This window comes from Ahaetulla prasina, chromosome 2, assembly GCF_028640845.1.
Source record: "Ahaetulla prasina isolate Xishuangbanna chromosome 2, ASM2864084v1, whole genome shotgun sequence".
In the NCBI taxonomy this organism is placed as follows: Eukaryota; Metazoa; Chordata; class Lepidosauria; order Squamata; family Colubridae; genus Ahaetulla; species Ahaetulla prasina.
In genome coordinates, this window is record NC_080540.1 from 117,476,549 (window position 1) to 117,501,707 (window position 25,159).

Sequence of the window (25,159 nt, forward strand, 5' to 3'; positions counted from 1 at the left end):
ATAACATATATGCAAATTCCATGAAACATTAGATGGGGGAGGAAGAGAGAGAAGGGGCGTGGCCAGTGCCACTGCGGGACGGCGATCCCTGGAGCTCCAGAGAAACGCTGATATCCCAGCCACTTTGGGGGTTCTTTATGAACCATAACTATCTTGGAGAGACAGTGAAGAAGGGAGGCACTGATTGGTGCGAACAGGTAAGTGGAAAATGACACAGCAGTTTGGGAAGATAGCCATTAGAGCTGTCACAAGTGGGGGCAGCCACACCAAAAGAATGGAGCAGGAAAGGTGATTGAACGGAGTATTCTTACCGAAAAGTGATTTGCCAATGCATAGGTAAGATGAAAACTTATTTAATTTTAAAAGAAGCATTAAATTGGAATTCAGTGGATAAATTGGCATGTGGGAATACAAACAAAAGAAAAATGAAAGTAAAACGGAACTTTGCAATTGAAGCCCTAAAAAGAACTTTCCATCTGATCTTTAATTTGGTTAATTTGGTGTTGGAAGAGATCATTAAAAGAAACAGAAAATTGAAGGAAATATCGTTTGCTAACAAAAGAACTAGAAGAAAACAATAGAATACGGGGGACCAGAAATCTATTCAAGAAAATTGGAGATATGAAGGAAACGTTTCATGCAAAGATGGACATGATAAAGGACCAAAATGGCAGGGACCTAACAGAGGCAGAAGAGATTAAGAAGAGGTGGCAAAATTACACAGAAGAACTATACAAGAATGAGCTTAACATCCCTGATAACCACGATGGGGTGGTCACTAACCTTGAGCCAGACATCCTAGAATGTGAAGTCAAATGGGCCTTAGGAAATCTGAGCAACAACAAAGCTAGTGGAGGAGACATATTCCAGCTGAGCTATTCAAAATCTTAAAAGACGCAGTAAAAGTGCTACACCCAATTTGCCAGAAAATTTGGAAAACTCAACAATGGCCACAGGATTGGAAAAGGTCAGTTTACATTCCAATTCCAAAGAAAGGCAATGCCAAAGAATGTTCAAACTATCGCACCATTGCACTCATTTCACATGCTAGTAAGGTTATGCTTAAAATCCTACAAGCTAGGCTCCAGCAATATATGGATCGAGAACTACCAGAAGTACAGGCAGGATTTCATAGAGGCAGAGGAACTAAAGATCAAATTGCCAACATATGCTGGATCATGGAGAAAGCTAGGGAGTTCCAGAAAAACATCTACTTCTGCGTCATTAACTATGCTAAAGCCTTTGATTGTGTAAATCACAACAAATTGTGGCAAGTTCTTAAAGAGATGGGAGTACCAGACCATCTTATTTGTCTTGAGAAACCTGTATGCGGATCAAGAAGCCACAGTGAGAACTGGACACGGGACCACTGATTGGTTCAAAATTGGGAAAGGAGTCCGGCAAGGCTGTATACTATCACCCTGCCTATTTAACTTATATGCAGAACACATCATGAGAAAGGCGGGGCTAGATGAATCAAAAATTGGAATTAAGATTGCCGGAAGAAATATCAACAACCTCAGATATGCAGATGATACCACTCTAATGGCAGAAAGCGAAGAAGAACTAGAGAGTCTCTTGATGAGGGTAAAGGAGGAGAGTGCAAAAGTTGGCTTGAAACTCAACATTAAGAAAACTAAAATCATGGCATCCATCCCTTTCAATTCCTGGCAGATAGATGGTGAAGAAATGGAGGTAGTGACAGATTTTATTTTCCTGGGCTCCAAGATCACCGCAGGTGGGGACTGCAGCCAAGAAATTAAAAGACGCTTGCTCCTGGGGAGGAAAACTATGGCAAATCTAGACAGCGTACTAAAAAGCAGAGACATCACCCTGCCAACAAAAGTACGTATAGTCAAGGCTATGGTTTTCCCAGTTACAATGTATGGCTGTGAAGGTTGGACCATAAGAAAGGCTGAGCACTAAAGAATTGAGGACTTTGAACTCTGGTGCTGGAGAAGACTCCTGTGAGTCCCTTGGACTGCAAGGCAAACAAACAAGTCAGTCCTAGAGGAGATCAACCCTGACTGCTCTTTAGAAGGCCAGATCCTGAAGATGAAACTGAAATACTTTGGCCACCTAATGAGAAGGAAGGACTCACTGGAGAAGAGCTTAATGCTGGGAAAGATTGAGGGCAAAAGAAGAAGGGGACGACAGAGAATAAGGTGGCTAGGTGGAGTCACTGAAGCAGTAGGCTTGATTTTAAATGGACTCCAGAGGATGGTAAAGGACAGGAAGGCCTGGAGGAATGTTGTCCATAGGGACGGGATGGGTCGGATATGACTTCGCAACTAACAACAACAACAACAACAAAAGAACTAAGATAATAAGTTTGCTGATTAATAAAGGACATTTTGTTGCGGAAGTATTTGTGAATTGGCAAAAGACATCTGCTGGAGGAAAGAAAGAATCCAATTATTCAGATCACCATGGGAAAACTAGGAAGGAGCATTTGTTTTTACAGCAGCTGCTAGAAAGAGTAGAACTGATAAGGAACTGATAAGGATTGAAATTGAAACAGTTTCAGGACACATTGGAATTAGACTCTTCCAGAAAAAAAGAAGAAAAGAGATATATGGACTTGAATTTGGGTTAAATTATAAATAAATTTTAAAAAGGTTTTTCTCCTTGTATTGAAAATATGGAAAATTGGGAGGAATTATGGGAGATGCGTTTGATGATCCAATTAATTAATTAATTAATTAATTAATTGGACCACCAAACGCATCTCCCATAATTAATAATTAATAATTAATTAATTAATTAATGGAAACAAACAAGCAGAATTATGGCTTAAAAATAAAAAAAATAGAAGATGAGGAAACTATGAGACATAATTTGAATAAATAATTTGAAATTTGAATAAATAATAATGTTGGAGAAGAAGTTAGTGAGGATAATACAAATGATTATATTGGGACTGGTATTGAAAAAATGAAAATGAAGAGTGGGAAAGGAATCCTAAAAAAAGAGGGGAAACTGAAAAAGAAAAAATTGAGAAGGAAAACTAAAAAAATGGAAAATATGAAAAACAAAACAAAACAGATGATTACACTGGGATTAGCAGTGAAAAATTAAAGAGAAGAGGAGGAAATAGAGAAAAATTGAGGGGGGACATCAAAAGAGTTAAAGTTAGAGGAAAGTGGAAAAGAGGAAATAAGAAAGAGAGAAAAAAGAAAATGAAAGAAAGGAAGAAAGGGAGAAAAATATTAAGAGATGGGATCTGGGAGAGACTGAAAGAAAACGGTTAGAAGCAGGAGAAAAATTAGTAGAAGAAAAGAAATTAGAGTAGCGATAGACTTGCTTCCTTTTTTTGTGTTGGATAATGTATGGAATGAGAAAAATTAAAGTTGCTGATTACGATAAAAAAATTAAATTTATAAAAGAACACAGATTTTGCATATTTTATTTATCTCATGAGATTTTGACAGTTTGCAATTGAAACAACAATTCAAAATCAATGGGTACCATTTAGGGAAGATGTTGTCAACCCCACCCTATTATAAAAAACATCAAATTGTACAGTTGGCACTTGAGTTTTCATGTTTGTAATAATGCCCCTAGACATATAGGATGCTAATGAGAAATTCCTTCAGCAAGGTCAAGATGGCATATATGCAAAATTCCATGAAACATTAGATGGGAGTGAAGACTGCTGGCATATTCAAGTGGCTGACAGAAATATTATTTGTAAGTTTAAGGCATAGAAATATTATTTGTAAGTTTAAGGCATAGAAATATTATTTGTAAGTTTAAGGCATAGAAATATTATTTGGGGAATAACATCTTTGGAAACAAGAGATGAAACTTGTAAAATGAACACAGACATTTAGGGAAAGAACATTTTATTTTGTTTTAAAAAAAGCTCCTCTCAAGAAGGATCGATGGAAAAGGTGCTTCTTCAAAGTGATTTTAAAGTTTTGAGAGGAAATAGTTTCTCCAAACTTCTCTGAAGAATAACACAGAATCTACAACTAAGTATGTATTGTCAGAAATAATAATGGAAAACATCATTCCTAAAATAAAGACATGGGGAAATACTCTACATGTGATTGCTGCAGCCATCAACCTTTTCAGGGCAAGCACCAATGCGGGATTTTTGTGCAATACTACAACAGGTAGCAATGTTTTGAATGGCCCAAACCTCATGAATTTTTATACAAGCACACAGATTTTGCATAATTTATTTATCTCATGAGATTTTGACAGTTTGCAATTGAAACAACAATTCAAAATCAATGGGTACCATTTAGGGAAGATGTTGTCAACCCCACCCTATTATAAAAAACATCAAATTGTACAGTTGGCACTTGAGTTTTCATGTTTGTAATAATGCCCCTAGACATATAGGATGCTAATGAGAAATTCCTTCAGCAAGGTCAAGATGGCATATATGCAAAATTCCATGAAACATTAGATGGGAGTGAAGACTGCTGGCATATTCAAGTGGCTGACAGAAATATTATTTGTAAGTTTAAGGCATAGAAATATTATTTGTAAGTTTAAGGCATAGAAATATTATTTGTAAGTTTAAGGCATAGAAATATTATTTGTAAGTTTAAGGCATAGAAATATTATTTGTAAGTTTAAGGCATAGAAATATTATTTGTAAGTTTAAGGCATAGAAATATTATTTGTAAGTTTAAGGCATAGAAATATTATTTGTAAGTTTAAGGCATAGAAATATTATTTGTAAGTTTAAGGCATAGAAATATTATTTGTAAGTTTAAGGCATAGAAATATTATTTGTAAGTTTAAGGCATAGAAATATTATTTGTAAGTTTAAGGCATAGAAATATTATTTGTAAGTTTAAGGCATAGAAATATTATTTGTAAGTTTAAGGCATAGAAATATTATTTGTAAGTTTAAGGCATAGAAATATTATTTGTAAGTTTAAGGCATAGAAATATTATTTGTAAGTTTAAGGCATAGAAATATTATTTGTAAGTTTAAGGCATAGAAATATTATTTGTAAGTTTAAGGCATAGAAATATTATTTGTAAGTTTAAGGCATAGAAATATTATTTGTAAGTTTAAGGCATAGAAATATTATTTGTAAGTTTAAGGCATAGAAATATTATTTGTAAGTTTAAGGCATAGAAATATTATTTGTAAGTTTAAGGCATAGAAATATTATTTGTAAGTTTAAGGCATAGAAATATTATTTGGGGAATAACATCTTTGGAAACAAGAGATGAAACTTGTAAAATGAACACAGACATTTAGGAAGAAAGAAGGAAGGAAGAGAGAAAGAAGGAAGGAAGAGAGAAAGAAGGAAGGGAAGAGGAGAGGAGAGGAGAGGAGGTAAGGCAAGGGAAGTAAGTGTAGGAGAGAAGGTTAGATAGGGAGAAAGCAGGGTGGTAGAGGAGAAGGAAGGAAGTAGAAAAGGAGGAGGAGAAGAGAAGAAGAAAGTAGGTAGGAAGAAAGGAGATAGGGAGAGGAGTGCAAGGGAAGAGATTGCTGCGAAAAGGAAATGGAGAAAAGACAACCCCGAAAATATTCCAAGCATAAAATTGAAATAGTTAAACAAACAAAAAAAGGAATGAAAGGGAATGAATATGAACAAAAATGGAGAAACTAGAAAATGAAGGGCGAAAGAAGATGTGATTCAATAAAATATGCAAAGCAATATTAGGAAAGGAATAAAAAACACTGGGGGAAAAAGGAACATCTTGGCTAAAATTGTAACTAAGAAAAATCTATTTGAGTATTTTGAATTGTATAAGATAAGAAAATGTCAATACTCTGTTCATGAATTGTGGTTGTGTGGAAGGGGGAAATTGAAAAACCAATAAAAACTTGTATTAAAAAAAACATTAGATGGGAGTGAAGACTGCTGGCATATTCAAGTGGTGTGGTTGGGATAAGTCATAGATTCGTGTGATTTAAGGAAATTACTGTTGAGTTTTGGAAATGGTTTTCAACCATCACAGCCCAAATAAATAACTCAGTACTTTTGTACAAGTACTGTTAAAAAATTTCTACTTCCCTATCTTTTGCTGAGGATCTGCTTTCTTTTGCGTCCCTTGAACAGCGTGAAGATGGGGCACAGAACCCTGGGGGTTTCAGTTACATGATTCCAGAACCTGTCATGTCCAAATACAGTTCAAATACTACAAATCTCTTGGAAAAGGATCAGTGCTGGGATTTATCAGAACAAAATTCTAAAAACTGCAGTATATTTGCTATGTCCCACATTTCCATTTTGACAGTTAATTATTTAGTGAATGCTATCAACAAAAAAATACATTTTCTGTACGAAGTGAAAGAAAGGGAAGTTTAAAAAAATAAATTAAAACAACACACAGTTCCTGTGGGCAATAAATAAATGTATACCCTTAATTATTGGAAGTAACAACAGAACAAACGGTTGAACAAACAAAGCTAAACTGAAAGCTAACGGTTTGAACAAACAAAGCTAAACTGAAAGCTAACGGTTTGAACAAACAAAGCTAAACTTCCAAAGAGTATAACATTGAGCAGATGCGTTCAGTGGTGAAAAGTCCTCCAATACTTTTGTCATATAGGTTCCAGCAGAAGAGGCCAGCAAAGAAGAAAAACATACTCTCTGGGAAAATGTCCACTGACCATAATTTTTGTGCTGGCTGAAAACTCAAGTTGCTCTGCTCTCAACTCGCCTATGAAACTTTGGATAAATCATTTTATGAAATGGTGGTAAAATAAAGACATGGGGAAATACTCTGCATCTCTGCCCCAATCAGTTTAGCTTCCATAACATTTTAAAAGAATGCTTACCCTATAATATTTTAATGATTATTTTTTCATCTTTCCTTATCACCTTACCCATTAGCTTAGTTATCACATGTCTTCATCTCTCCCACTAAAACTATATAGATTTCTGTTTTTCTTTGTAACTTTTGTGAACTAGGTTTTTGGGAGATCATCTGTATTAAGAATATATATATATATATTTTCTTAAAAGCTTTGTTGGTAACAATACACTGTATTTATTCTATTCTAGAAGTCTAAAAGCAAGTAGGCAAATATATTCAACATCAGCTTAAATTACGGGTGCAAAACAACATCCCCTGATTCAATATAGTTTGGTAATTCTACATAATTATGAGCATCCGATTTCCAATCTTGTGGTTTCCTCCCAATACTGCCTATAAATAATTTCATCAATCTGTCAGCCAATCTGTTAAAAAAATTTCTACTTCCCTATCCTTTTGCTGAGGATCTGCTTTCTTTTGCGTCCCTTGAACAGCGTGAAGATGGGGCACAGAACCCTGTGGGTTTCAGTTACATGATTCCAGAACCTGTCATGTCCAAATACAGTTCAAATACTACAAATCTCTTGGAAAAGGATCAGTGCTGGGATTTATCAGAACAAAATTCTAAAAACTGCAGTATATTTGCTATGTCCCACATTTCCATTTTGACAGTTAATTATTTAGTGAATGCTATCAACAAAAAAATACATTTTCTGTATGAAGTGAAAGAAAGGGAAGTTTAAAAAAATAAATTAAAACAACACACAGTTCCCTGTGGGCAATAAATAAATGTGTACAAATGTAGCCTTAATTATTGGAAGTAACAACAGAGCAAAGGGTTGAACAAACAAAGCCAAACTGAAATATTCTGACCTTCCGAAGAGTATAACATTGAGCAGATGCCTTCAGTGGTGAAAAGTCCTCCAATACTTTTGTCATGTAGGTTCCAGCAGAAGAGGCCAGCAAAGAAGAAAAACATACTCTCTGGGAAAATGTCCACTGACCATAATTTTTGTGCTGGCTGAAAACTCAAGTTGCTCTGCTCTCAATTCGCCTATGAAACTTTGGATAAATCATGCCCTTTTAATGAAATGCTGGTAAAAGAAAGATTTAGTAGCTACCAAAAACAAAAACGAACAAAATCAAACAGAAGGTGTTCAGACAATCCTGAATCAAGACAGGTGACCAAATTTACAAGGAATCCAAGTTAAAAGTTGCTTGCTGTATAGGATAGATTACTTCTATTTACTTTAACATGCAAATTTATAATATATGATATATAGAGAATATAGTGAACTGCTAATGCCTAGAATATAACCATCTATCCAGCTAATCTCTGCCTTAACTTTGGCATGATTTTTTTACAGTTTTGTTTTAAAATCCCCATTTGAATTGCATGCATCACACGCTGCACACAGATGCCCCTCCCAACCCCAATGTCCCACACACTTTTAAGAGCAGATGTCAGGCAGGCGATTGTAAACATTGAGCCACCCAGATTAAAAATAACATTAACAAAGATTTGTTCTAAATCAATACATTAAAAAAATAATTCTAAAAATGCAATAAAACTGCATTTTTTCTCTTCTTCGTGTTTAAAATCACCCCATATTTTGAACAATTGAAAAAAGTCTTTAGCACTTCCTAAACCTACTACTGCCCCAAGTCCTTCCCACCAAAGAATCTATATTTTAACTGGTTTTGAGATGGAAGGAAGGATTCTTCCATGCTTGAAAGGTAGGCAAACTCCTTGTAAGAGACTATTCTTGCTTTCTCTTGAAACCAAAAGGAGGAAGAAATATGCTTTACTAGAGGCCAACATTTTAGGCTAATCTGTGATCGCTTGTAATTTCAAATCCAAGAGGGAACAATAAACCCATACTAATTTCTTATGAGAAATAAAAACAGCACCTTTCTTGTACAAAGATTTCTAATAAACTCCTTTACTTAAAACTTACTACAGCAAAAACTATCTTAAATTCTTGACAATATGCCTTTAAGAACTGAATCAATTCATTTCCCCACAATTCTCTAGACTTCTTTCTTACATCTGAAAAAGGATATAGTTTTAATTTAAGAAAACTATTTTCTTGTGTAGAAACTTTAATCCTAATTCAAGTTGCAGTTCATAACAGAAGAATTATTCTGTTCTAGAATTATACAAAAGAGCAATACCATCTTTCATCTCTTATCCACTTACAAATACTTCAGTCCCATCTTGATTGTGCTGAACTACTTAAGCAGAAGAGAGTCTAATTCCCTAAAGCCTCTGCAATGACCAAAATTTTTGCTGTGGAAAGGAAGGTGACAAAATCATGAGATTGATAGTAAGTACCCTTTTCTTTCCCTGCTACTGTTCTTCCATTCACATAATCTCACTAGATACATTTTTAATAATTTTGGCTAATTATGACTTTCTAGAAGCAGCTGTTCTAGGCCTTGGAAGATGTGTGGCACTCAGTAGGAGTTGGAATCTGTGACCCTCTGAACTACAAATTCTACAGGTGAAAACAGATGTAGCCCAAAAACATCTGGAAAGCTAGACTTTCAGAGCGGTCATGTGGATTTTAAAGCCAAAGGATAGAGATTACAAACTCCCAGTAGAAAAGGTAAGCTGACCATAATCAGTGATCTTAAAACTACTGATTGTTTTAAGCATTTTGCAAAAAAAAAATAATGGATTTTTTTCCCTTAGTAATTCTATTCTATTAGCAATCACAAAAAATGATGTAAGAAACAATCATCAGTAACTTAAATACTGTTACCTTAAAAATGCAACTGACAGTATTTTTGGCAGGGAGGGAATAGAAGGCACTTATTCATAGGAATCAATAAGCCCCCATTTGTCCCAAGAAGCAGCAAATAAATACTATTAAATTCTTAAAAGAATTTGAAAGAAACATAAAAGTCTTCTTTACAAAAAATATTTCAAGATCACAAACTCAGATTCATGATTAGACCTTACTTTTGATAAAGAAGATCCAGTTATTTAACATCATTGCCCTGTAATTCATTGTTTGAGTAAGACTTCCAGGAGACTGATTCAGCTTTAACCAATTCATGTTGGGAACTGCTTTTAAAACAGTTAAAAAGATCTGGAGTTTTAAAAATTTGGAAAGATTCTCTGCAGTCAGAATGCAGATTCACTGTTAGCTTCAGGGTAAAGATCCCCCGGAGGGGTGAAAATACCAGCTATCATATTATATATCACTCGTGCTCTACTAACTACTACGGTTACTTTGCTTAAGTATAAATAATCTAGCAAGATGGAAAACAAGCAACAAAGCCAGAATGAGGGTACATGAAGCTGTTAGGACAAGGCTATTCAACTGCTTATATGACAATACTTCTGTTAGCCATCCAGAGTCTTTCTGCTCAACTTTCTATATATTCCTTTATTCCAACAAACAGTTCTGTATATCCTTCTTTTCTATGTAGCCAGTGCTACTGTCCACTTGCAGTGCTGTTCTTCAACCTAGAATTGGAAACCCACTTTTCACTCCTATATATCTCTATGCTCTGAACCTTCTCCAACATTCTTAATCCAGTGTGTCATATGCCCAAGCTTCAGTAACTTTCCAATCTGCCATTTGTTTTTCAAGATCAATTCCTCTAGCAAATGAGCAAAAATACTGAACATAACAGTAGCAGAAAAATCAGTGCTTGTCACCAAGATAAAACTAACTTTGATCTAAATTCTACTGCAACTGTCCTGATGCAGTTTCATTAATCAATCACCAAGAATGTAAGCTCTACCATGATTTTTACACTACATCTTTTAGCCAAGGGATGTCCAGGGGCTGTTTTGTGTTCTGCACCTGTTTCATTCTTGCTTTTAAGCATTTCAGGCTTTGCTTGAGTCTCAAGTTTTGCCATAAAATTACAAACTTTTGTCATTACTTTGCAAAATGGTTTTAGAAAACACGCTTTATTCTTCTCTAATCTTCATTATTAAGTTTATATTCCACCCTATTGTTTAATTCTTGGCAATTCCCAATGAAAAATACAGTAAAATGACCTTTTCTAATATCCTGACAAATGTTCGTGTTTATGTTTGTATCTTCATACAGTTAATAAATTTGAACTGTGAAGCTTATTTATGTTTTCCCACATTAACTGGGTGTCAAAGAAAACGGATACGTTAATATTTAGTTGATGGTCATATAGAACATACTCGTGCATATTGCCTAAACATGGAAAACCAAAATTAACTGTGACCAACAAATCTTGAAAATCAAAGCCATATTTCATAAAATCGAGAATAAATATTGGGTCTAACATCCTCACTTATTTCACTGGTAGGCCAATTTAATTTATCTTAGATTTCTATCCATATTATGTTTGATCTAGAGGGATTTTTTAAAAAGAATGCTGTTTTTCTAATCAGGAACCAATATTTGTTTTTGGATCTCTTGATTGTGATTTAGCAGGATATATTTTGCCAAAATTATTATGACCCAATTTGGACATAGGATATATTTCCAAATTGGCCCAAAGTATCTTTCAGAGAATGTTTTTGAATTGAAAGAGGTTTTCAGAAGTTACCTTAATGAATAAAATAAAAAATTCACCACTGAAGTGAATCTAAATAAACGTGTTAAAGAAATTCATCTTGAAAGCTAAACATTTTCTCCTTAATGAGCTATTCCTCATTTCTTTTCACACACCCTTCTTCTGGTTTCACCTACTGAATTTCTATAAAAGTTTCTAATAAACATTCCTATTGCCAACTTGTTTCTTAAGTCATAAATTCTCTTTCAGCTCACTGCCTTATTCTTGCTGGCTCTTCACTTCTCCCTTCCTTCCTTCACTTCCTATCTTCTCTCATATGTTTTGACATAACACATTCAAAACAGTATTCTTCCTTGCACAAATCCTATGCCTTGTAAGATGTGTAAGACAAATTGCCTTTTTCAATTTCTGAAAAATACCTTAATAGTCATACTTAAAGCTGGTGAAATATTAGTGAGCAGTAACCATAAGCCAGTCAGTCATCTGAACAGGTGATCTACATCTTGTACAAACAATTCTCTTTCCTGAATGAAGATGAATATATGTGTCCCAGGAGCTCCAGCACAAGTCTGAAAGCTTGGAAGACAAAACCTCTGGTCTTGGTGACCGATCCAGATTGGATCCTGCAATTCTGTTTCCTCTCCAAGTTCTTTGACACTTTGCAAATGGTTAGGATTTGTTTTGAAAAGCACTGCATTCGTATAACATGCATATTATTCATATATTTTCCAGCAAGCTTTGCACGTTCATCTTCTCTGAGAAAACCTCAGCAAGCCCATCTGATTTCATTTCAACCTGATTCTAATAACCAAGTCCTCCACATGCCAAATTTGAACATACGGCTCTACTAAAGCTTCTTCTTCCTCCACTGGTTCTGCCCTGGCTCCTTCAGTCCTTTAAATGAAATGGCTTCTTTTGCAAAATGGTCAGGCTGTAATGAATGAGGAACGTATTATCTCAGGGTGATACCAGGCTGGATGTATCTGAAATAGCAATAATTACCAATGCACTTCCTTTCTAGCCCTACACAACTAAAGCTTCCTGATGAGGATAAAACTGTGTGGAGCCTTTTCTGGCCTCTCCTCTGCCATAATATCCAAGCTTTTGCTAGTAGGAGAAAGCAGGAAGAAGTCTCATCTTCAGGACAGCATTTAGAGGTTCGAGTTGCATATTAGCCCCAGAACCTTGGACAAGATACAATTTGGAACTGCCTGGAAATAACTTCCTGAGTCACTTCCAAAATACTCTGGCCAGCTTTCATTTCCAAAGTTTCAGATGGCTCTGACTGCCTGCTAATTACAAAACAACATTAGTGATTGAGACACCTTGGTTCCTCTGGCATGCCTCCATCAACTTGTTAGCGTTGGCCAGTTTAAAAGGTGCCTTTGGATTTTAAATGATTGGATCCTGTCTCTTCTTTCTTTTATCCTGTGGAAAGTATTACAAAAAAAGAAGCTCGATTCTGAAATAAAAGAGAATGGTACTTCCTCCATTTACTGAACCTCCTTGTTTAGGACCACATCTATGCTTGCAGATTGAGCATCCATACAGATGCTGCTGTTCCAAGCCTGTGATCTCACGGAGCAAACAGATTGCTCCTCAATTGGGAATACATCGTTGCTACTAGTTAAGACGCTAAACCAATCAGTCCCGAACAGATCAGAGGCCATAAATTAGTGGCTATCAAATGTTATTTTTTTAAAAGAATCTCTTCTATTAGAGATAATTTGGGATGACTCTCTTTTTAATGGCTTTATTGATGCCAGGATTATCTTTAAGTTTTGCTTTTCCTTTTCTTAAATACTGGAAGAAAATGAAGAAGCATTTATCCTAGCACCAAACATGCACTTTGGTAATAAAACACCAATGACAAAACTTCGTTCACACTCAAAAGAGGAACCCTGAGATCAAAAAGAACCAAAGAGGGGGAATTTTTTACTTTAACTGAGTAATTCTTGGGCAAGAATCTAGCACACATTTCCTTTCCAGGGAAGAAACCCCACCCGCAAGCCCTAAGAACAAACAAAACCAAGACAACTGCAACTGCTAAGCTCAGCATCAAAAGCAGCAGCCAATTCCTCTATCCCAGCCCCCATTTTTCTTTAGCAAATACAAATCCAAAAACACAGAGGAAAAAAAAATCAAACAATAAAGGACATGTAATAACGCAGAGACTGGTGAACAGGGGCAGCAGGCAGCCCACAGCACCAGAAGTCCAAACTTAATAAATAACTTGTAAAAAAAATATCTTTTCTATTTTCCTTTTTGTGTTTTGTGTCTGTTCACAGTGCGTGAGCAAGCGTCACTGTTGCATATCCTCAAGCCTCTGGTCACAGTAGAGAGAGACAAGCAGGGAGCAACGCTGTCACTGGTGGCAACCCCGATGGCAGATGCTCAAATCCCAGAAACATACAAGCAGAGGCTGAAGAAGTACTTCCTCGTCCAAAGCGTTGTACATCTGGGCTGTCTGGTGCGGTGCCTGGAATGCCAGAGACCCTGAAACGTAACCACATTCCAGGAAGACCAGACATAGGACCCATCTCTTCCTGGCAATACTGAAGAAGACAAAATGGTCACAGGTGACTGAGCAGGTGAAGCAAATAATGCATGCCACTGGAGAGTTGTTCTAGTGAAGGCTGGTGCTTGTTGTGGTGCTCTCTCTTTTACGATCTGGCAGCCAAGGACCCCTTCTCTGATACAGCAGCCACACTACATGGCTACCTGGTGAAGAAGGGCAGGTGATGCTGGCTGAGGATGCTGCTCGTGCGGGGTGACTCTGTCTTAGCCATGACATCTTTGAACCAGGATGCCACATCCACTTCCAGTGTCTCGTAACGCTTGATGAAGTTGTGTTCCTGTAAACAAGCAAATGGAATGGAGTATTTTTCCCTTCCGTTTCTAAAAGTCTGAGAGAACAACCCTAAGTAGGACTTGGGGGGATGGGGGAGAAACCTCCTGAAATCTAGAAAAGCATTCTGCTGGGCCTAGGTTAACTAAGGCCAACTTTGTCAGAAACAACCATGTTTGAAAATGTACAGATACACAATGATGCTGAATACAAGCAAAAACAAATGGACAGTCGTGAAAAAAAATCAGCTCAATAGAACTTCTCTGCTTTAGGAAAGTGTGAGTATGTGTGTTTATGTGTGTATAACAATAATAATGATGATGATGAAGATGATGATGATGATAATAATAATAAAAAACAAACCACAAAATTCTGCACCAGATGCAAATTGTTTTAAGATTAAAGTTGACAGAAACCCCCCTATAGCTACTATATAACCATACATATTCACATGAAGTTTTGTATACTCACAAGTAGCTTGTTGTACTTTGGTCTCTTCCTGTGATCTTTAGTAAGGCTACAAGAATAAAAATTGAAAACACATTTTCCAACTGAATTTTGCTTAACAATAATTCTTTAGTACCAATATTTCATATTTATGTAAGTTATTCCCCTCTAAGTTTGCTAGTTAATAGATTGAAATCCATCATTATCCTGGTCCAGCCCAAGCCCAATTTCCACATTTACCCTCTGGTTGTCGTTTTCAGCTCAATGAAGAAGCCTCTCTTTACTCTGCAATTAGCCAAGACACAGGCCAAGGGAAAAAAGCAGGAGCCATGAACGGATTGAGAAGAAAGAACAGAAACTTATGGAAAGGCCCAAAATTTGTGCAAAGTGAGCTGGAAGGCTGAGATGAGATTTAATTTTATGGAAAAATGACAAAGATGCTTGGCTTCACTTTTTCACAAAAGCACATCACCAGACTGACCAAATAAAACTGTGTCAGTGATCTTTTGATTTATTATATATAATTAAGTTTGCCCTGTTCCAAATAATTCTAGGTGATGTACACCATGTGAGAAACAATAAAAATTAACATAGATGTCCAGAAGAGAAAAACATGCATGATGACAAAAAGCAATCTACAGGGGCTCAACTACCACCCAACCCCAAGGCCTGGGAGTACAGCCAGGTCCTCAAGGACTTTTAGAACATCATCAGGATGGAAATAATTCGTATTTCCTGGAGTTACTATTCCAAAGGGAAATACTGTGACAGAGAATGTAAACTTTCTGGGTCCTGACAGGGCTGGAGTGGGCCCATTTTCTACATATTATTATTCTAACCATTGCCTCCAGAAATTAGTGACTACTCGCTGTAAGTTATTTTTGAGACAATTTACTCACCAGTCTTTTACAAAGGACTGGAAATCCACGGAAAATCCCATGTTATTTGGGAGAAGAGGAGGATCTTCCTGCAAAACCTTGGTGAGGACCTCAAAATCTGTTTTGCAGTTCTTGTAGGGAAACTGCCCTGTAGCTAACTCAACCTGCAATGGAATGTGAAGTGAGAAGAAATGCCAAGTATTCAAAGTTAAAACAAGTTGGCAAAAATTGTCACCCTCTCTTGCAGTATCATTTAATAGGATCAGTTTCAGTTCACTGTGTCATAAGGTATTTAAAAAAATATCATTTGCTGTTTCACTGAGATATTTTATATGCCAAGCACGCTGCTTTCAGGCCTCTTCACATGATGACTGAGGCATCTCTTCCATCAAACTGGCTGAAATCCCACAATATCACTGAATCTCATAATACTGTCACAACCATCCTAAGTCACAAAACTGTTACGTAATGTTAATCGTAAATTCAGCTTTCTTCTAAGATACTTTTAACTTCGCTTTTGCATTCTTCACTTTAGAAAGAGAAAATAAAGCATTGCTACCATCTACTAAATAATAATAACTGCGCACATGAAAAATTATTTAAGCATGCTGAAAATCTAGCAAGGCTTAATTAAAGAGTTTTGGCATCTACATGGGCTTCAGAGAAGACCTTTGAGGAATGCGGGCAGCCTGCAAGCTAAGGATTGCCCATTTGCCATATCAAAAAACAATCAAGAGTTTTAACTTACCAGGGAAATGCCCAGGCTCCACACATCTGCACGGATATCATAATCGGGTTTTGAAGGATCAGGAGGATCTATTCTTTCAGGCTAAGAACAAAAAAAAAAAAAAGCCATTAAAAGAACAACTGACTGCTAATTTCTTACCTGCACTTAGGAAACAACCCTTAATTATAGAAACAAAATAAACAATGGAACTACGATTGCATAATAGTACCAGTACATTTTCAAAATCTTAGGCCATATTCTAATGGCAACTCTGTATAGATGTGCTGTGAATCACACACCAGATGTGTGATTCTGATTCCAAGGGACATCCTCAGGCAGAGATATACCAATATAATCTAAATGGGCCTGGTCCAGAATAGTGTTGAAAAGAAAGCCTATTAAGGAATTGATAGGGCAAACAAATTGAGCACACTATAATAAGATTACAAAATTACAGCAAGATCCCTGAAGATATTCCCTAAACATTTTTCTAATCCTTACCGCCATATATGCTGCACAACCAGCACTCCGAGTTTTGGCTTTTGAATCTACCAGCCTCCCACTGATCCCAAAGTCACACAACTTGATTTGCCCCCTCTCATCCAACAAAATATTGGAAGGCTTCACATCTCTATGAATGACACCATGCTTCTCTTTCAAATAATAGAGGGCTTTCACGATCTAGATAGAAGAAAAAGAATCAAAAATCAGTGCCGAAAAAAAGGACTCACTGTAAGAAAAGTAATGTTTGCATTTGTTTAGGATTAGCAAAACTCAATTTCTATGAAGACATTTGCTACTTGGAAAGCAAAGGTTAGTCACTCACTTGGAAGATTATGTGATTATGTAGAATACAGAGTTTCAATTACATAACTTAATATACTTAAATTTATTATAGCATAATCTTTTATCCATGTACATCACAAAACAAATGTCGAAGTCATTATTAAAAAGAGGAGGAATATATATGTGAAACTATACTTTTAGTATTTCTCCTTGGTAGGAGAGATGAACAATCTTCCTACACTGATTTTATTCGGTTTTAATCTGATTAAATAATACTCATTCAAATTGTCAACTGTAGGCTGAAAATTGGAGTAGACTTAATTGTGGTAAACCGGTTTTTACCCCCTCAATATTAGGTTGACTTTTTAAGTTGTCAACTTCCATATTACCACTTATTAATTGGCACTTCCTCTAATGTGTGTGCCCCCACACATGCACACACATACACCAAGGAATATTTTAAATTCCAAAGGAAAAAGCATGGGGATCATTAGGAGGCACAAAACAGTTTTAACAATTTAAAATCTAGAGAGAGAGAGATCTGTAAATATTTTTTCCCCAAACCCCTGCAATTATGTTTGCAAGCAGCATATATTTTTATTTGCAGTCCACTTTACCAGAGGTTATCGATACTCACCGCCACAGTCATCTTTCCCAAGATTCTCTCAGGGATGGGTCCTTGAATACGTTTCTTCAGTTTCTCTGCACACGTGCCCATTAGCTCCATGGCTATAAAAACATCAGTCTATGGAGAAAAAAAGGAGAGAAATGAAGGGAGATATTGACCAAGTTAATCATATTGCATTTTAAAAATAGAGTAGACAGAAGCACTGGGTTCACTTACATTTGTGATGAAAGTCCCAAAGCACTGAACAATATAGGGACAGTCATGACTCTTCAGCACCACATCCAGATCCATTAGGATCCTTTTGTTCTCTTCTTTGTTACCAGAACGACGCATTTGCTAAGGAGAGGAAAAAAGGAGGTGGCACACCTGAGCATGGAGGGTAGATAAAACATTTTTTAAAAAACATGTGCGCTGTACATGCCTTCCCTCATGGTGAGCACTTTCATTATCTGTCCAATGATCATCACTATTTTCTATCTAAAAAGGACACTTATTGTAAATCTCTTCAACCTATCTCTCCTGTCTCAAAAATAAATAAATCATACAAGCTAGATTCAAAGTGAGTAAATTCCTGCCATTTCAACCCTGACTTCTTATTCTTTTAAGAGTTTTGTGTTTCAAGAGTTTTGAGTTTCCAAACTCAAGTATCTCTACCTCACCTTAACAGCTATGATGTGTCCTGTCTTTTTGAAGCGCATTTTCCACACTTGTCCACACGTCCCACTACCAATCTCACCAAGGTTTTCTAGGTCATGGATTTCAGCTTGATATCTCTGTGGGAAATGAGGACATATAACTTAGACACAAGCAAGTATTAATATAATGAAGATTGAAAAAGGAAAGACTGTTTTATGGCAACTTTTAGTGCAGTCAACTGTTACCGCGTCAGGCTGCAAAGTATTTTAAACTACTATATCCCTTATCTCTTCCTATAAAATATCCTTTATAAAGCCACATTAACTTGCCAATATAAAGTGGAAATTCACAGCAGAACTTTGAAATGCCTGCCTGAAAGTTAAATATTAATTTGAAAAATATACTGTATAAAATGCAACAAAAAGAATAAGATGGACAACCCACAAATCCTATATCCAAGAATGCAGGTTGTGCCAAATTAAATCAGACTATGAAGTTCCTTATCACGATTTTCCGACCTCAAATGTGATTCAGTTTTAATCAGATACTAGGCTGGAATACTTTATCTAGAGCAGGGTAGATGAAGTCAACCTACCTGGCCTCCAATGGTCAAATAACCGGTTTGCTTCATGATCTCCTGCAGTTTTTGATCAATTTCTATGCTAGGAAGGGAAAGAAAGAAAAGCTAAAGAGCTTATGGCAGTTTGTATCCTTGTATCCTTGACATGGGACTTATCAACACACATTCTCTGTGGGAACAGATACTATGAAGAAGACTATACACAACCCTATTATGAAGCTCCCATGCTCAGCAACAGTACCTGAATAATTATGTAAAGAAGGAAAATTCTACAAAGAATAAGTAGTTTTGTATTCAATCCTCTTGACAAAATCAGCCAGTCCTACAACAAGCCCTCTAAATCATTCCCAGCTGTAAAGAAAAATGCAGATTGTCATGAATGTTTACTTAACTGGTGAATGCAAAATAAGCAGCACGCCCAGTTAATAAACTGGCACACCCTTTCATGCACAGATGCTTTTAAACCTCTTGGGGCCTAATACAAATATTACACCAAATAAATAAGCTGCATTCCAATACATAAGAAAAATACTACATTTATTGAAAATATCTTAACATGAATTTGAAAGTTCTGCTTTTTACATTCTGCCAAACGTAAGTCCTTACAGTACACATTGCACTACTATGATGGCATTCTGACTATGGCAAGAAATCATGTTTTGTAATAACTTGTTTGGTTCTAATCTCATTTATGTGTGGTGAGTATGCAAGACACAGGGAGTCAGCAATGACTGCAGCAAATTACTTTCAACCCTAGGAAGAGGACAAACATAAAACATTTCCCAAAAAATATTACCAAAGGAATGTGGATTGGTCCGCATACAATACTTACCAGAAGTCAAGAGTGACTCAGAGCCAATCAAATCAAATAATCAGCAATCAAGCAATTAAATAAGCAACAATCTTGAAGTATATAATGAATGGTCAGCCTCCACCCCAACATGCTGTCACTGAACATCATAAAAGCACATGATTGCAAGTTCTTACTGCCATATTTGTTACATACATTTCCATTTCATTAGACATTAAAGCAATATAAAAGGTGTGCTATAAACAGCTTTCCCCCCCTTTCTTAGTAAATTGCCCTCCCCTAGTTTGAATATAAGCCTAGAAACTGTGACAAGAGTTCTTAAAAACATGAGAAAAATTAAGCGAGTGTTCTACTACCATTTGGCTACTTTTCTCCAACTGTGCTTACCTCTCCATGCTCCTGTGCATGAGGAATGATGGCTGAGGAGGAAGGCCCAGGATATTTCGAGGGCGTGTTGGATGTGTGTGATGTTGGGGTGAGTTTTCCAAAGAGGAGGAACGGCTGCTACCATCGTTGGCTAAGGGAAGCTGCAATGCTGAGAAAGAAGAGGAAAGTTAGACAAAGGTTTAGTAGCTCACTAGGAATTCCTAGGCTGAATCATTTTGCTGTGTTAAGATGCAATGGGTGTGAATTCCTTCTCACTTATCAGGTTAACATTGCATTTCTAAGTATCAAATACTATTGCTCCTTCTGCATAGTAAAACCCATATGTGCAAGCCGGAGCTTTCAACTACGTTATCATGAAAATGGCTCTATCTTGGTCAAGAACTAAGATTTTCTTCTGTGCTGCTCTACGAATCAGGCAGACCAAATATTAATTGCAAAGAATTGTAAACAATTAATGCATTCCCATTATATTATCTGCTTCCAGATTTTGTTTTTCCTTTGAAGCAAACAGATGATTGTTCAAAATTTAATTCTGAAAACTTCTGCTTAAGTCTCTGCATATTGAGATTTTGTAGTGGTTGGGGGTGTGTGGAATTTTCTTTTCCATACTGTATGCTGTACTAAGTCTCACTGGTTGAATTGGGCAGCTTAATAATAATAGATGTGGTAAGGGTTTAATGATATGTTTTTACGCACATATGCACGCACACACAACTGTATTTGTTTATGTCTATAAAGCTGTCCATTCAATATTCTGGGAGGAGAGAAAAAACCAACAACCAATAAATATGTAACCACCAGCCCTGGTAAAAACCCATCTGAACCATTCACATAATCATTCAACAGATTCTGTTTCAAATTCTGACTCCATGTGCAGTGGCATAATCTAGTCTTCAAAGTTGTATGAAAGGCAAGCACGTTTGGGACTAATCTAATCCACAGGAAATGATGTTCCAAAAAATGAGTACAATGACAGAAAAAGGTCTCTTCTGAATTCCACCAAATGACATTCTTTAATAATGTCTTGCTGGATCTGATGGGATGGATAGACACAATCAGGGAGAGAAAATCCCTTAAATTACCCAAACTCATCACATTCAGGGCTTTATAAGTAACTACAACCACCCGAAATGAACTCAGAAGCACACTTGTAACAAATGCATTGAGTAGAGATGAAATAAGCATCAGTCAAGAAGCTGACAGAATGAGCTCACATGACCTGCCTTGTGGAAAGACGGACAAACAAATGTAATAAATAAGTAACTGCCTAGACCAGGGGTATCAAACTAGTGGCCTGTGGGCCAGATATGTCACGCGCAGCTATCCCAGCTCCATGAAGGGAAGAAACACTGCGAAACATCATGTGACAGCAACGTGACCCTGAGAGTTTGACACCGATGGCCTAGACCCGTGATGGTGAACCTGTGGCACGTGTGCCGGAAGTGGCACGCAGAGCCATCTCTCCGGGCATGCCAGCCGTCAACTGTTGCTCTTCTAGTTTCCAGTGTGCGCATGCACACTGGCCAGCTGCTCTTCGTGCACACATATATGCCAGAAACAGGAAGCTCAGCTTCCTGGCACACGCACATGTGCTGGGGAGCTACTCTTCCAGTTTCCGGTGCTCCCTTGAATGTGCACGTGCACTCCCATTTTGGCACTTGGTGCCGAAAGGGTTCACCAACACTGGCCTAGACCATTGTATCTTGCACCTGCTGCAGCTTCCAGATGCTCTTCAAGGACAGGACAGGACCATGAAAAGCACCTTGCAGTATTCATTCAGAAGGTGATTGGGACATAAGTATCTGTGAGTAGAATCTCTTGGCTCAGGAACTGTATAATTATCACATACAGCAACTATAAAATCTCTCCTGGCCATGGCTCCAAACTGCCCCTTGAACAAGATCTCAACAACAGAAGCGAAGGCAAATAAATGGCTTTCAAACAAGTACATAACTATTAGAAAGAACAAGGTTGACAAACAGCATTAATCAATACCATTTATTTTCTTTTTAAAAAAATCTCTGTTTGATAAAAACATTCTATCAACCTACTGAAGGCTACAGTTTTTATAAGAACACTAGGCCTCTAGTAAAAAGGACAACATGTATTACTAAAATATTTCCAGATAAATATTTACTGTTCTGTAAAGTATTATCCCTATATTATAGATTAAGAAATAAATTCTGATGCTGAGATATCTTCATACTCAGATTAATGCTGCCCAGTCACTGCTGAATGGGGCAGTCTCAGAAATCTAAATTATAAATGAATAAACAATTTTTTATTATAACATATGAATTGACCCACAAAATACATGGACTAAATCTGAAAAGAAAATTGGAATGAATGTAACAGACCTAATTTAAGAGTACAATTTCAAATGCTCGGGGAAACCATCTATTTAATGATCCAGATTTTTTTAATAAAACAGTAAATGCGAATAGATGGCTGTGGCTATTATGCAAGAAGTTGTTGCATAAGAGTTTTAAAAAGCTAATAATTTAGGACAAAATAACTGATGAATTACCATTCAATGTCAATTAACTCCAGAAAGAAATCTTCTCTGGCTAAAACGGCTAAAACATTTAGAGCACGGCTGTCAAACTCCATGTCCACGGGCCAGATGTGTCATGCGCTGGCCATGTCCACACCTGGTTTAGCGAACGGGAAGAAAAGTCCCGCTACATCACGTGATGCCACTCTGATGACATGAGTTTGACACCCCTAATTTAGAGAGAGTTCCTTATATCTGGAAAACAAATAAATACATCTACACTCAATATCACAGCCAGTTTGATATAGAAATTAAGACATTGTCCTAGAAACCAGAAGACTGTGAGTTATAGTCCTGACTTAGTCACAAAGCTAGTTGGGAGGTCAGTCACTCCCTCTCAGCCCTAGGAAGAAAGCAATCTTGTCAAGAAAACTTCAGGAACTTGTCCATTGATTCAATATGTACATATAAAAACTCTTAACAGACCTAAATGTGTACCTGTCAATGAAGAAGAGGAATTGATACAACCTGACATCTAAAAAGCCAGTATAAAGGAAATAAATGAATAGAACAGAATGCTACTAAGATTCAAGACACTACTTTTTATTTTATTTCACAGTATCTATAGCCTCTATATTACTGAACTATAAACCACAGCATATAAAATTTTACAGAGATTGTTTTTGTTTTCTTTTTTTCAATCTATGTTTTGTGGGGTTTATTGAAATAAATTGAAAAATCCTGTTTGAAAACCTAAAAAAAAATGTGGTGGAGACAATATTCCCACTTTGCCCACTCAAGAAGATCAATGCTTTGGAAAGTCATCTCTTCCTTGATTCTCTTTCACAAACTTTCAATAACTTAAGGAATTGGGAACTTGGCTGGTGCCTATAATTAAGAAGCAACAATTTGTTGTCTATGAAGGTCTAACATGGTGGTAAAACCACTGACCAATTAGATGGTATAACTACACTAAAAATGATATTACGGTAGAAATGTAACTGACCTTCACTACTTCTATCTTTTTAACATGAAAAAATGGTTAACAGAACCAAGATTGGACTTTGAGATGGAAAAGAATATACTATAAATAGCAATTTGTAATTTAGCCTTTCCATTCAAAAGACAATTACCGGTAAATGTTTCTACAAGTTCAAGATATATGTGATAAAGAGTGGGTTTTCTTAGGTTAAAGTGTGTTTTCTTCCATGTCTTATTTTTGAAACATTACTTTTAGGTTCACATAGCACAATCTTAGCCCAGCATATTATGTGAATCCAGTTCATGAAATTAGCTTATTGTTCAACGTACAATATTAATCCAGAAAACTATGCTGAATAAACCTGAGTTAATCATGACTAAACCTATCTAGCAAATACAACCCATATGAAGAAGTTTCAACTGAATTATCTTGACTGAAGCCTTCTGGGAAGCAACAGAAGGTTTGCCTCTTTTGCCTGTTTATCAGATTGCATGCTCATAATAAAAGCAAAAGGCTGTTAAGCATAATGTACAGATCATGGGGAGGAAAATATAACTCTAGACCAGTGATGGCTAGCCTTTTTGCCGTCACGTGCCAAAAGCGGGGGAGAGTGGGGTGGTTTTGCATGTGCCCACACCCATTATTCAATGCTCCCCCACCCTGCGTATACATGCGAGACACCCCGCGCTTCCCGGACATGCATGCATGACCCCCCCCCATGCCCCGTTTGGGCCTAGCAGGCCTCCCTGAAGCCTCCAGAGGCCAGAAACTGCCCATTTCCAGACTTCTGGTAGGCCCGTTTTTCGCCCTCCCAAGGCTCTAGATGCTTTCTTTGAGCCTGGGGAGGGCAAAAAAAGGCTTGCCCCCCCCTCCAAGGCAAAAAAATGGTCCGTTTCCTGACTTCCTGAGGGCCTGGAAGGCTCGCTTTTTGCCCTTCCCATGCTCCAGAGGCTTCCTTGGAGCCTGGGGAGGGCAAATTGCCCCCCCCCCCCCCGGGGCAAAAAAGCCCTCCCAGAGTCTCAGTGTAAGCCCTGTACTTACCTGGCCGTGTGGAGAGTCCTGGGAGGGGAGGGGCAGCGTGAGCAGTGTGAGCCAAAAATCAGCTGGCCGGCGTGCGCATGTGCACCGGAGCTAAGCTAGGGCAACAGGTCCCGTGCCCGTAGATATGGCTCCATGTGCCACTTGAGGCACATGTGCCATAAGTTTGCCATCACGGCTCTAGACTCTCACTCCAAATATTAAAACATAATACAGAAAATCCAGAAATTTTTAATGTCTGTGTAAATGTAACCAAACAAATCGAATTGGTATTTTCCATGTCTTTCTATTATTATTCACTTCCTTTTGCATTCAGATAAATATTATAAAGATCCAAAAACCACAAACCCACACTACACTCACAGTCTCAATCCGAGAAGCATGCTGATCAAAGTTTGATCATGCAAACAGATCTGTCAAAACGAAAACCATGGCAAAGGAGAAAAGCATGCTGAAGAAAAGGTCATTCACTGCAGTATATTTCAATAAAAGATTACCAGTGGTGAGGGAGGATAGAAGGCAATATGCAGACAGACGGACAAAAAAGGGAAGGAAACTTACATAGATGGGCATCAGCAGATATAACACGGAGAGTGGAAGCACAGCAAAGCAAGTATGCAAGCAAGCACTGGGGACTCCAATATAGGGCATGCATTTTAATTGGCATAGC

General features: G+C 37.1%; 1 protein-coding gene across 2 annotated transcripts in view; it reads right to left on the bottom strand.

The window, feature by feature from the left end:
• Positions 1-6,683: 6,683 nt before the first annotated feature.
• Positions 6,684-25,159, bottom strand: part of MAP2K7 (mitogen-activated protein kinase kinase 7) — a 32,782-nt gene continuing 14,306 nt past the window's right edge. For both annotated transcript variants that reach the window (XM_058165925.1, XM_058165924.1), the window contains 10 exons: positions 19,976-20,123; positions 18,793-18,859; positions 18,221-18,334; positions 17,778-17,897; positions 17,571-17,678; positions 16,649-16,828; positions 16,169-16,249; positions 15,442-15,584; positions 14,567-14,612; positions 6,684-14,102 (listed from right to left, as the gene is read on the bottom strand). In XM_058165925.1, coding sequence (XP_058021908.1) covers positions 13,965-14,102; positions 14,567-14,612; positions 15,442-15,584; positions 16,169-16,249; positions 16,649-16,828; positions 17,571-17,678; positions 17,778-17,897; positions 18,221-18,334; positions 18,793-18,859; positions 19,976-20,123 — 1,145 coding nt within the window. In that variant the 3' untranslated portion in view covers positions 6,684-13,964. The remainder of the gene's footprint in view (positions 14,103-14,566; positions 14,613-15,441; positions 15,585-16,168; positions 16,250-16,648; positions 16,829-17,570; positions 17,679-17,777; positions 17,898-18,220; positions 18,335-18,792; positions 18,860-19,975; positions 20,124-25,159) is intronic.